Raw genomic sequence first — 11,862 nt, 5'->3', positions numbered from 1 at the left:
GAATTCAGGGATCCAATTTGTCACAGTGTCTTTGAATCAAACAACGAACAAAGTGCAACAATATTTAATACACTTGCTAATCATGTTAGTTCACAGGGCCGCCTTGCTCTTCCCATAATTCCCTCCCTTTCTCCTACCTTCCATCACCACAAATCATTCAGTGTCTAAATCTTACCAATTTTTCTAACAGTTATAACTGGTAGAACAGGGCTACCTCTGAGTTAAAAAGAAGTTAAAACTTGTGGTATGACATTAACTCCGAAGACCTCGAGAAAAAAAAAAAAAGCTGTTTGTGACTGTAATCCCTCGCTTCCGGCCTCAACCGGGCGAGAAGTAACCTCAGCACGTGGGACCAAACGATTCCCAGCCCGCGCGTGCGTCCGGGCAAGGGGCTGGTCGGCCCGGGATGCGCAGGCGCGAAGGCCGAAGCGACTGGGGGCGGTCGGCCCCTGGTTTCCCTGGAGACGGGGCGGAAGCGGCCGGAAACAGCGCTGCCGTTGGCCGCGGCGGGATGGAAAAGCTGGGGGCGGAGCCAGGGGAGGAAGCCGGCTGCGACGACGAAGAGGACGCGGCTGAGGCCATGGAGCGGGCGGAGGCGGGGAAGGCCGGGTGCTCGCCCGGTGCGCCGCTGCCTGAGGAGCCCGGCGGCCTCCCTTGGTGTAAATGAGATGGGCGGGGCGGGCGGAGGCTGAGGGGAGGCGGAGGCGACCGTTGGGGCGCGACAGTCGCTGCCTCGCTCTGTTCTTTTCGTTTTTCCGGCTTGGTAGAGAGGGCTGCCCTTCGCTACCTGCTGTTTTACAGCTAAGGATCCGAAAGGGATGATTTCGCCTAATAGGATAGGGTGGGCGTGTCAGTTTGTTATTCCAGGGTGCATTTGTGATCTCGCGATTAGCCAGTGAATGCCGATGGGGCGCCCGGGCTGAGTAAGGTTGCCAACGTAGAGAATCTTGTCGCCCACTTGGCAGAGGTTGGGGCTGAAGCTTGGCTCGGAACGGAAGACGAGGCACATGTGCGGTGGCCGTCTCTCCGATGACCCACTTCCAGCCTCTGGAAATACAACGGCTCTACCTTGTACTGCCCAACCCAGGGCCTGGGGCCAAGGCTCTTCCTTAAACCTTCTCCCCCCCCCCCCCCCCCCCCCCCCCCCCCCCCCCGTTTAACTTTTAATTTTTGGAATAATTTTAGACTTACAGAAGTTGCAGAAGCGACTTTCCCTTCTGTTAATATATCACTCATCGTACATGGTTCCGAACTGAGAAGTGAGCACTGGCATAATAGTGTTAACTAAAGCACAAACGCTATACAGATGTTGCCAGTTTTTTCCACTAAACTTTCTGTTCCAGGATCCAGACGGGAATACCACACTGCCCTTAGCCTGCCTTGTTTTTACTTGGTTACGGGCTGGAATTTCCCCTCTCTTATCCCCCTCTCCTCCTCACCGCATGACATGAGCTACTTCTTAAAATTCAAGAAATATTTACTCATTCTTTTAATTTAGCGACTATTTATTGGTAGTCTGTTAACATGCCGGGCCCTGTCCTAGATACTGGGGATTCAGCATTGAACTAGATAATCCTGCTCTCATATGGGTGCTAGATAAAGTCCACTGGAACCCTGAGGTCTGGCTTCTGCCCTTTTGTATTTAACGTTTCTTTTTGTTTGTTTATTTTGTTATTTAAGAACCTGCCACTTAGGATAATTTTTAAGTTGGTTGAAATCAGCGTTTAAACTTACCTACCCCTTACAATTAATCTAAATTTTATTATAAATTTCCAGGGGATAGGATTACCTGTTTCATCTTCCATTATGGTTCCCACCCACCCTGCCCCAGGACTTATTTCTAGCCTGAGAAAAATACGGTACAGGAAGATGTACTAAATGACAGGACTGAAGAGCCTTCTGTGGATGCAGTTTCTCTCATGCCCATAATTTTTAGATGCTTTGACACATAAATCTGGGAAAAAACGTAAAATCATTCTGCATTTTTCCTTCTCAGTTACCATGTTTTAAAGAGTTGCCAATTGCTCAGAGATGATAAGCAGCCTGGATATATTTTTCTATTTCTTTGCATATTGTGCATTGGTTCATGGTCAAGTGGTGCCAGAAGGAGGTTCTTCATCCAGAGTAATAGTACATGTGGATCTGGATTGCTTTTATGCACAGGTGGAAATGATATCAAATCCGGAACTGAAGGGCAAACCTTTAGGTAATTCTGGACATTGATAATATTTTCATTTCGTATGAGAGTATTAACACACATTTATGTTGATTATATTCTGATTCATTAACCATATTAAAGATTTTGGGAGCAGTTCTTAAGGTGCTTTATGTACAGTAGACTTTGCTTCACTAGTAGGTGTAAAATATATAAGCCTCATTTAATAAATGATGAAAATAATAAATTTTACACAAGTAGTGTATATAGCCAACTGAACACATAAACAGAAAGACCATAATAAGCCACTAGGCTTTTTCTCAATGGCTGAAATTCAAAAATGTCTTATTACATTCTAATGGACATTTTCGTCTATCAAACCTTCTTTTGGTTTGACTCTTGAATTGTGTAATGTGACAAAATAGTTGAATTTTGAACAGAACCCTAAATACTTGAGGCATATAGAATGTAAGTTTTCCATAAAAACGCAGGTATCTTTTTAAATAAAAGGCAAAGAGGAATTTTGCATTGAGGATTTACTTCTATATGTTGGCTTGTTTTAACATCTCTATTACATGTATGTCTTAAATTGGAAAAGTCATTTAAATTTCCAAAAATTTCTTTTATGCATGTAGTAAGAATGTATCTTTTAGTTTAGGTGTAAAGAGCAATTCTGGTTGACCTGCAGCAAACCTCTCGTGCCTAGTTTGTTTTTGATGAATCCCAATTCAACCCAGCCTAGTTGATTTACTAAAGAAGAACAAGGGAATGACTAATTTTTGGTATGCCAATACCAGTCTAAGATTAATCCTGAAGGGTTAATCGTTCATTCTTAGCGTGTCAAGGAGTTGGGGTTAGGAGATACAAATTTTCTACTAAAGGCATTTCTAATTACTAGCAGTGTAACATAAGATGCTGTGTAGGTAATGCTTAATAAAAAGGTATTGTATAATCAAGACACAGAGATGAGTGTTTATCTCAAAGTGAGAAATTGATGCTGAAAGTTTTTGGGAGAAAGCAAAAGTAGTCTTTCAGTTATACTCAACAAAATATGTGACTATTTAACTTGGGCTAGGGACATATAGTGGTGAGTCCATGTAATTGAATTCTGTATTAGGAGACTACATTTTAGTTAAGGAATTTACCAGTCTGATTCTTATGTAGTTCACTGATGAATCTTAAATTACTCCTTTTGGCTCAGAGATTCTATTTTGGAGTAGTTAATCTGATATCTCAAAAATCTTTATGTGAAATAACGTTTCTTTGCTTTGTTTATAATATCAAAGTTTTAGAAACAAATGTCTTACGTTGGTGGAGTGGACATAACCTTTTTTTTTCTTCTACATGGTTGTGTTTTACATATGTTAGATGAACATTACCTTTACAGTGGTAGACAAATGGTCAGCTTGTGTAAAGAGAAAAGTAATTTCCGCAATCTTAAGCCACCACTAGTAAACGAGAATTTGTGTAGTCTGTAGATGATCATAATTTAATCATTTTTGATAAGGGGTAGACCCATCAATGATGCCTCACTGTCTAATCTTTTCTGGGGAACAGTTCAATAATTACAACATTTATTGGGAAAAGATCCTTCATGCTTGTAGGTTGCCACTTACAATAGAATGTTGCTTTATATTCATTGGAAAGTTTTTCTAGCAGAAACCAGTAATTGTACTCAGTTATTTTCATCTGCTTTATTTTTTGGTGAAGCATAACCTAGACCTATATAAAGAGTTAATTCAGTATAAATTAATTTGGTTTCATATTGTCTGGAAAAAAATTCTGAGAAGGATTTTCCTTATATCTTTTTGCTGAAGACTCCAGAGAATATAGTGATTTATTTTTATTTTTTAAATGTTTATTTATTTTGAGGGAGAGAGAGAGTGAGGAGGGGTGCAGAGAGGGAGAGAGAGAATCCCAAGCAGGCTCTGTGCTGTCAGCGTAGAGCCCAATGTGTAGCTCGATCTCACAGTTTGAGAGATTATAACTTGAGCTGAAATCAAGAGTCAGGTGCCTAACTAACTGAGCCACCCAGGTGCCCTGAGAATATACTGATTTACGATAATTTCTGTTAATTTTACTTCATAGAACCTGACGAATGGAGGCTGTACTTTTTAACTAAATAGGACTTTTTAGTTTTAATCGGAATAGATTGCAATACAATTTAAAATTATGGAATTAGAAAATTATATTTTAAGATGATCTTTTAATCCTGCTCAGTTTTCTCAAGAATATTTACTTTTTATAGGGGTTCAGCAGAAATATTTGGTGGTTACCTGCAACTATGAAGCTAGAAAACTTGGAGTTAAGAAACTTATGAATGTCAGAGATGCAAAAGAAAAATGTCCACAGCTGGTATTAGTTAATGGAGAAGACTTGACACGTTACAGAGAGATGTCATATAAAGTTACAGGTACAGATTATAGGCAATATCCTTTCAGCATTAATTTGTATATAGGATGTCTTTTCACTACATGAATCTTTTAATAAATAAAATGCCATAAATCACTTTCCTCTTTGGTAATAACTTTTATTTTGGGTCTTTCCTGCTTTAAAAAATATTTTGTATAAGAGGATGGCTTTTTATGTTATGAGTAATCTTGACACTTGACAGAAAAATGTATAGTTGTAAGAAATTCGGAGTTTTTTGTGACTGGTGTTTATAAAAATGTGAGGAAAAAAATGTAAAGCAAAAATTGGACATGAGAAAATGGAAAGACATACCAAAGAAAGTAAAACATTTTTTAAAATTTTAATTTAATTTAGAGAGAGAGAGAGTGTGTGAGTGTAAGCCAGTGCACAGGCCTGGGAGGGGTAGAGAGAAGGAAAGACAGAATACCAAGCAGGCTCTGCATCATTAACACAGAGCCTTATGTGGGGCTCGAACCCACCAGTGGTGAGATCATGACCTGAGCCGAAGTCGGATGCTTACCTGACTGAGCCATCTAGGTGCCCTTAAAACCAAGTTTAAATGAATTATGAATATGCTGTACTCTAATGTGGTAATAGTTGGGGGAGGCTTCTGTAATGTTTGATTAACATAATTAAAAGCTGATTTTTAAGAACTATTAGCAAAAATAATGAGTATCTTAATTTTTTCTTGGATTTTATATGTATACTAAATATTACAATATAGGCAAACTCCTCCATACTAAGGTTTACGTTTGAATCTTACAGTTTTAGTAAATTATAGGAAATATGAAATATATTTGTACTGGCATATTGCAAATATATGTAATTTAAAAATATATAAGAACCAGTATTTATCTTTTCTGCTGTTGTTTTTGCTTGTTCTTTTATTAATTGTAGCAATTTTCAGATGAAAGCATTAAGTATAATATCCAAAAAGCCCTTACAAATTTACAAGAAAAAGATAACTTAAGAAAAATGAACAAAAGATATGGATAGGCAATTGACAAAACGAACAAACCCAGTGTCCACAATTATGTGAAAAAAGAATATTCAAATTCATTAGTGGCTCAGGAAATTTGAATTAGTAAGATATTATTTTATGTCCATCATACTTGCAAAAAATAAAGAATGTGAGAAAAAGTAGAAACAAAGTATTACAGCTTTTTTAAAAATGTTTTTTTTGGTTTTGTTTTTTTACAAATAGTTTATTGTCAAATTAGTTTCCACATGACACCCAGTGCTCATCCCCACAAGTGCCCTCCTCCATGCCCATCCCCCCTCCCCCCTACATCCATCAGTTCTCAGTTTTTGTCAGCATTCAAGAGTCTCTCATGGTTTGCCTCTTTCCCTTTCCCCCACCATTTCCCCCCTTCTTCTCCCCCTTGGTCCTCTGTTAAGTTCCTCCTAATCCTCCTATACGTGCAAACATATGATATTTGTCCTTCTCTGCCTGACTTATTTCGCTCAGCATAACACCCTCAAGGTCCAGCCATGTTGCTACACATGGCCAGATTTCATTCTTTCTCATTGCCATGGAGTATTCCATCGTATAGATAAACCACATCTTCTTGATCCATTCGTCCGTCGATGGACACTTAGGCTCTTTCCATGTTTTGGCTATTGTTGAGAGTGCTGCTATGAACATTGGGGTACATGTGCTCCTATGCCTCAGCATTTCTGTATCCCTTGGGTAAATTCCTAGCAGTGCTATTGCTGGGTCTTATGGGAGTTCTATTGTTATTTTTTTGAGGAACCTCCACACTGTTTTCCAGAGGGGCTGTACCAGTTTACATTCCCACCAACAGTGTAAGAGGGTGCCCGTTTCTCCACATCCTCGCCAGCATCTCGTGTTCTCTGATGTGCTCAAAAAATGTTTTTTTTATTTATTTCTGAGAGAGAGACAGAGAGACAGACAGAGACAGAGAAGGAGACACAACGTGAGCAGGGGAGGGGCAGAGAGAGGGAGACACAGAATCTGAAGCAGGCTCCAGGCTCTGAGCTGTCAGCACAGAGCCCGAAGCGGGACTCAAACCCATGAACTATGAGATCATGACCTGAGCCGAAGTTGGATGCTTACCTGACTGAGCCACCCAGGTGCCCCAAATATTACAATTTTTAAAAAGAAATATAGAAATGTTTTTTCAAATTAAAGATACAAATTATATTTTTAACCCTGTTTTATTACTACTGGGGATTTATCCAGTAGAAATAAAATCATGAGAACATATGTACAAAAATATTGTAGCATGATTTGTAATTGGTAAAAATATGGAACGAAAACAAATGCTCATCAGGATGAGAATGGCTAAAGGAACTAAGACTGCTCTATGATGGATATTATGTGGCCATTAACAAGAATGCATTGGTGGCATACTGTTTGATTTTGAGAGATATTCCTTGTTGAGTAAAAGCTATGTATGCCTATATATTAATAGGAAGGGAAGCGAGAGGATATATACTAGGTTTTGAATGTAGTTAACTTCTGGAGAGGAGGTGACTGTGGTGAAATGGGAGAAAGGGGGAAGAAGGGATAGCCAAGCAGAAAAGATAAGACTATACTCTGAAAATATCACTTGTATATCTACGCAAAATTGTGTGTATGTGAATTTTAAGATAATCTTTAGTGTACACAGAAGAGGTTATACACAGAGTTGTGTCTCTTCAAGTAACTCTTCCTCATTCTTTTCAATACTTGCCCAGTACTACATTGTATTTTGTTCTGTACTTAACCAGTCCTTTAGTGATATGGAGACAGTATGTCCCACTTTATTCCTGTTGTCCCCACCTGATGATTAATAGCACCTCCTTTCATTCAAAAAATGTCTTATTTTGGATGATAAATTACATGGTTTCCTGATAGTGATGTATTGTTAATTAGGCTGTTACCAATTTTTTGTTCTTCCTAATATATGCTTTGGTAGACATTTCACATAGAAATTTGGGCCTACTTTTATGGAGATATCCATATGGTAAGTATTCTTAGAGGTTAATTTCTAGATCAAAGATAATTTGCACTTAAAATTTTGAACACTGCTGAAAATTGCACTTGAGGTTTTCCCAGCACATTGTTAGTATATATGGGTGTTACATATTCTCAAATTGTAAAGATTTTGCCTGATAGGTGAAAAGAGTAGTAAGACAGGGCGCCTGGGTGGCTCAGTTGGTTAAGCATCCGACTTTGGCTCAGGTCATGATCTCACGGTTTGTGGGTTCCAGCCCCGCGTCAGGCTCTGTACTGACAGCTCAGAGCCGGGAGCCTGCTTCTAATTGTGTGTCTCCCTCTCTCTCTGACCCTCCCTCAAGCTGTCTCTCTCTCTCTCTCTCTCTCTCTCTCTCTCAGAAATAAATAAAACATTAAAAAATATTTTTAAAAAAATAGTCATTGTTTTGATTTGAATTTCTTTATGAGTAAGTTTGAACATCTTTTCATATTTTGGTCATTTACATATATTTTTTTTTCTGTGAATAGCCTATAGGGCCTGATTTTCATTTGGATTGTTTAATTTTTTTTTGTAATTGACTTATATCATTTTTTGGAACTTAAGGAAATTAGCTCTTTGATATCCATGTATTATAAATATATTTACAATTTGTGTTTTATCTTTTTACATTTATTTATGGTGTCAGACTTACCAGTCTTCCCCTTATTACTTTTATGCCACTGTACCTTTTCATCCTTTTAATAATGAAAATATCATCCTGGAAATTTAGTTAGTAAGTCTGACTTTTATACTGATTCTTAATTTATCAAGTATTTTGAGTGAATTAAAAATGCACTAATATTGGGGCACCTGACCTTCTTAGTCAGTGGAGCATGTGACTCTTGATCTCAGATCTGTGAGTTAAAGTCCCATGTTGGGTGTAGAGATTACTTAAAAACAGGTATTTTAGAAAATACACTAATATAATAACAAGAAATATTCTGTGGGGGCACCTGGGTAGCTCAGTTGGTTGAGTGTTGCACTCTTGAATTCAGCTCAGGTCACCATCTCATGATTCCTGAGATCCAGTCCTGCCTCAGGCTTTATGCTGACAGCGTGGAGCCTACTGGGGATTTTGTTTCTCCTTCTCTCTGCCCCTCCCCTGCGTGTGCACACTCTCTCTCAAGATAAATAAACTTAGGGGTGCCTGGGTGGCTCAGTTGGTTAAGTGTCCAACTTCGGCTCAGGTCACGATCTCACAGTTTGTGGGTTCAAGCCCCGTAACAGGCTCTGTGCTGACAGCTCAGAGCCTGGAGCCTGCTTTGGATTCTGTGTCTCCTTCTCTTTCTGCCCCTCCCCCACTTGTGCTCTGTCTCTCAAAAATAAATAAAAATGTAAAAAAAAATCAAGATAAATAAACTTAACAAAATATTCTAAAGATGATTTGTGCATTAATGAAAAGTTATTTTGTTAATTTTTCTCAGTGTTTTCTGAGTTGAAGTAGGAACATAGCCTCATAGTCCTATACTGAATTTATCTCTGACTTATTTATAATGTATCTTATTATTTCATATTTTTCTACAATATGTATATATTTTTGTTAGATAGTTTTTTCTCTAATTATAAACTTCTCTCTTTGGCCTTTCATGTTTATAAATACATTGTTTATGAAGTTGACAGGAAAAAACTATTAACTTCAGGAATGGGATTTGTGATTTATCCCTGTAACCTAGTAATAGAACCCATATAATCAATCAATATTTGGTGATTCACCAGCTTTGTGCTTGATTCTGTGTTTAATTTGCTTTTCTGCTTAGTACTTGAAACCTTGTCCTTCATTTTTCTTATAGAGCATATACTTTTGAAAAAATTGTGAAGAAATTGATGTACGAAATGCAAAAGAATCCTTTTATGTGATCAAAAAAATTGTCAGTCTCAGATAAATAGTTTTCTCTAGGTAGAGTGGAAGTGATTTTTGGTGGTCACTGGGTCATGTTACCTTTATTTTTTTTTTATTTTTTTAAAAATGTTTTATTTATTTCTAGGAGAGAGAGAGAGAGACAGCGTGAGCAGGGGAGGGTCAGAGAGAGAGGGAGTCACAGACTGAAACAGGCTTCAGGCTCTGAGCTGGCAGTCAGCACAGAGCCTGACGCGGGGCTTGAACCCACGAACTGCGAGATCATGACCTAAGCGAAAGTCGGACGCTTAACCGACTAAGCCACCCAGGTGCCCCTCATGTTATCTTTATTAATTGTTTTCTTGTGATATTATCAAGCTGTCATCAATAAAATAGAGGTATGTTTAGTATTTGTATAAAAAAGTGATCTGTCTGGAATGACATAGTACTTTTATTTTTGGGTTTTCACATTATAGGACTTTGAGAACCTATGCATTTTTAATTTTTAAAAAATGTTTATTTATTTTTGAGGGAGAGAGAGAGAGACAGAGCCTGAGCAGGGGAGGGGCAGAAAGAGGGAGACACGGAATCTAAAGCAGGCTCCAGGCTCTGAGCTTTCAGCACAGAGCCCGATATGGGGCTCGAACCTACGAACTGTGAGATCATGACCTGAACCGAATTCAGATGCTTAATGGACTAGCCACCCAGGCACCCCGCCTATGCATTTTTAGATAAGAAGAGGCTAGTAATTTGTATTCTGCCATCCTACTGGCATCAGTAGATGATTGAGAGAGATGTGAAAATTCTCAATGATTTCAGAGTTACTAGTTTTCATCTTAAAAAGAAGAATTAATTGTCCTTATGAAGTTGTTTCAAATCTTGGTTCACTTCAATTTAGCAAGCATTTGACGTAAGGGTATTGTGCTAGGTGGTGGGCATTCATATACAGTGAGTCATGGTCCATATCTACCCTTGAGGAGTAAGCTGGGGGAATGACTGACCAAAATCTTGCATTGTAGTTTATTTTGAAAATTAAGTGACTTTTCTTTTTAATTCAGTAATAATTGGAAGTTTTAAATTTTATTTTGTCTTTTTAAAACTCTTGTGGAAAATGTAGTAAAATGTATTATTACTTGTTTCTACTTTTCTAGGCTGATTGTAATTTATTCTTTTGACCCACTGTTGTGAAGTCATAATGAGCTATAAGCATTAATATTTAATGTATAGGTATAGAAATTTTAGGTATAGGAGATTGAGCTAAATCTATTGCTATGAGCATCTGCCCAGGTAATGTCATTTTGGACTTATTTTGTTGGGAAATATTGCCTTTACTCAAAATGTGGTACAGAAAAAAATCCCAGTTAACTGAGGACTTTTTAAGAGATAATTGTGGAAGGGTGAAGAACTTTTAACATACCTGATGTATTTTTAAGCATAAAATAGTTAACATCTATTTTAGTTATGGCTTTAGTTAACATCTGTGCACCACTATTATTTCAATTTAGAGTTGTTGGAAGAATTTAGTCCAGTTGTTGAGAGGCTTGGATTTGATGAAAACTTTGTGGATGTAACAGAGATGGTTGAGAAGAGACTGCAGCAGCTTCAAAGCGATGACCTTTCAGTGCTGACTGTGTCAGGTCATGTCTATAATGATCAGGGTAAGTGACTTCTTCCTCTGCTTAGTAGCTAAACGTACCTACATTTCTTAATGTTCACTGAATTCAGTGAGCTTAATGAATTCACTTTATCTTTCTGGAAATGTTACGGCTTTTGTTGGAGGTAAAGCCATATTTCAGGGGTCTGTCTACAATGATTAAAAGTAGGTATTATGTATTAAGTAGGCAGAAAATGAGATTGTGATGACCTGTAGCTCAGTGCTCCATGCACTCTTCATTTCTCTGACACAGTTTGTGTGTCGTCATATATAAGAGTCGTACCTCTTTAGGTTATAAGAGTTGCCTTGATAATATACTTTTTAGGATAATTTTTATTCTCCTAAAACTGGCTTTAAGCAAATTTTGAGATAAACTAAATTTGTCTTTTGTTGCCTCTTTTGCATGTTCCTTCTATTCTCCCAGGCATCAAGACACTCCTGTCGCTCTTTGAATTCCTGAATTAACCCCCGTGGAAGCTTGTCCAGGCCTACCTGCAATCTGTTGCAAGCTCATATTCAGAATCCAGTCAGTTCAATAATCTTTGCCAACTGTTTGCAAAAAAGCAGACTGGTCCATCTCCTTCACATAGTAAAGTGTGAATGACTGATGGTATTTCCAGAGATATCTACATTTGAAAATAAGCTTCAATAAGCCCCAGTGAATATTGTAACTGCCGGTGACTTCTGTATCATGCCACACGTGTGTGTGTGTGTGTGTGTGAGACACACAACTCTGCTTTGGTAGAAGACTTCCCCTGACCCTCTTGCTTCTATGTCTCAGCATGTGTGTCCTCTTATGCTCCTTTTTGAGAGCTGCTGATCA

At 38.2% G+C, this 11,862-nt stretch overlaps 1 protein-coding gene across 3 annotated transcripts in view; it reads left to right on the top strand.

Annotated features, from left to right (window-relative positions):
• The first annotated feature begins 511 nt into the window (after positions 1–511).
• POLI (DNA polymerase iota) overlaps positions 512–11,862 on the top strand; it is a 30,625-nt gene continuing 19,274 nt past the window's right edge. For 2 of the 3 annotated variants that reach the window (XM_039255257.1, XM_039255259.1), the window contains exons 1-4: positions 512–659; positions 2,096–2,206; positions 4,404–4,568; positions 10,891–11,043. In XM_039255257.1, the coding sequence (XP_039111188.1) occupies positions 512–659; positions 2,096–2,206; positions 4,404–4,568; positions 10,891–11,043 (577 nt within the window). Of the gene's footprint in view, positions 660–718; positions 842–2,095; positions 2,207–4,403; positions 4,569–10,890; positions 11,044–11,862 lie in introns of those variants that run through there. The other variant, XM_039255258.1, reaches the window with a different exon arrangement.

This window comes from Hyaena hyaena, unplaced genomic scaffold (genome assembly GCF_003009895.1).
Source record: "Hyaena hyaena isolate Hyena2069 unplaced genomic scaffold, ASM300989v1 scaffold_523, whole genome shotgun sequence".
NCBI lineage: Eukaryota > Metazoa > Chordata > Mammalia > Carnivora > Hyaenidae > Hyaena > Hyaena hyaena.
Note: the sequence above shows the minus strand (reverse complement) of the source record. Positions and strands in the feature narration are given on the sequence as shown.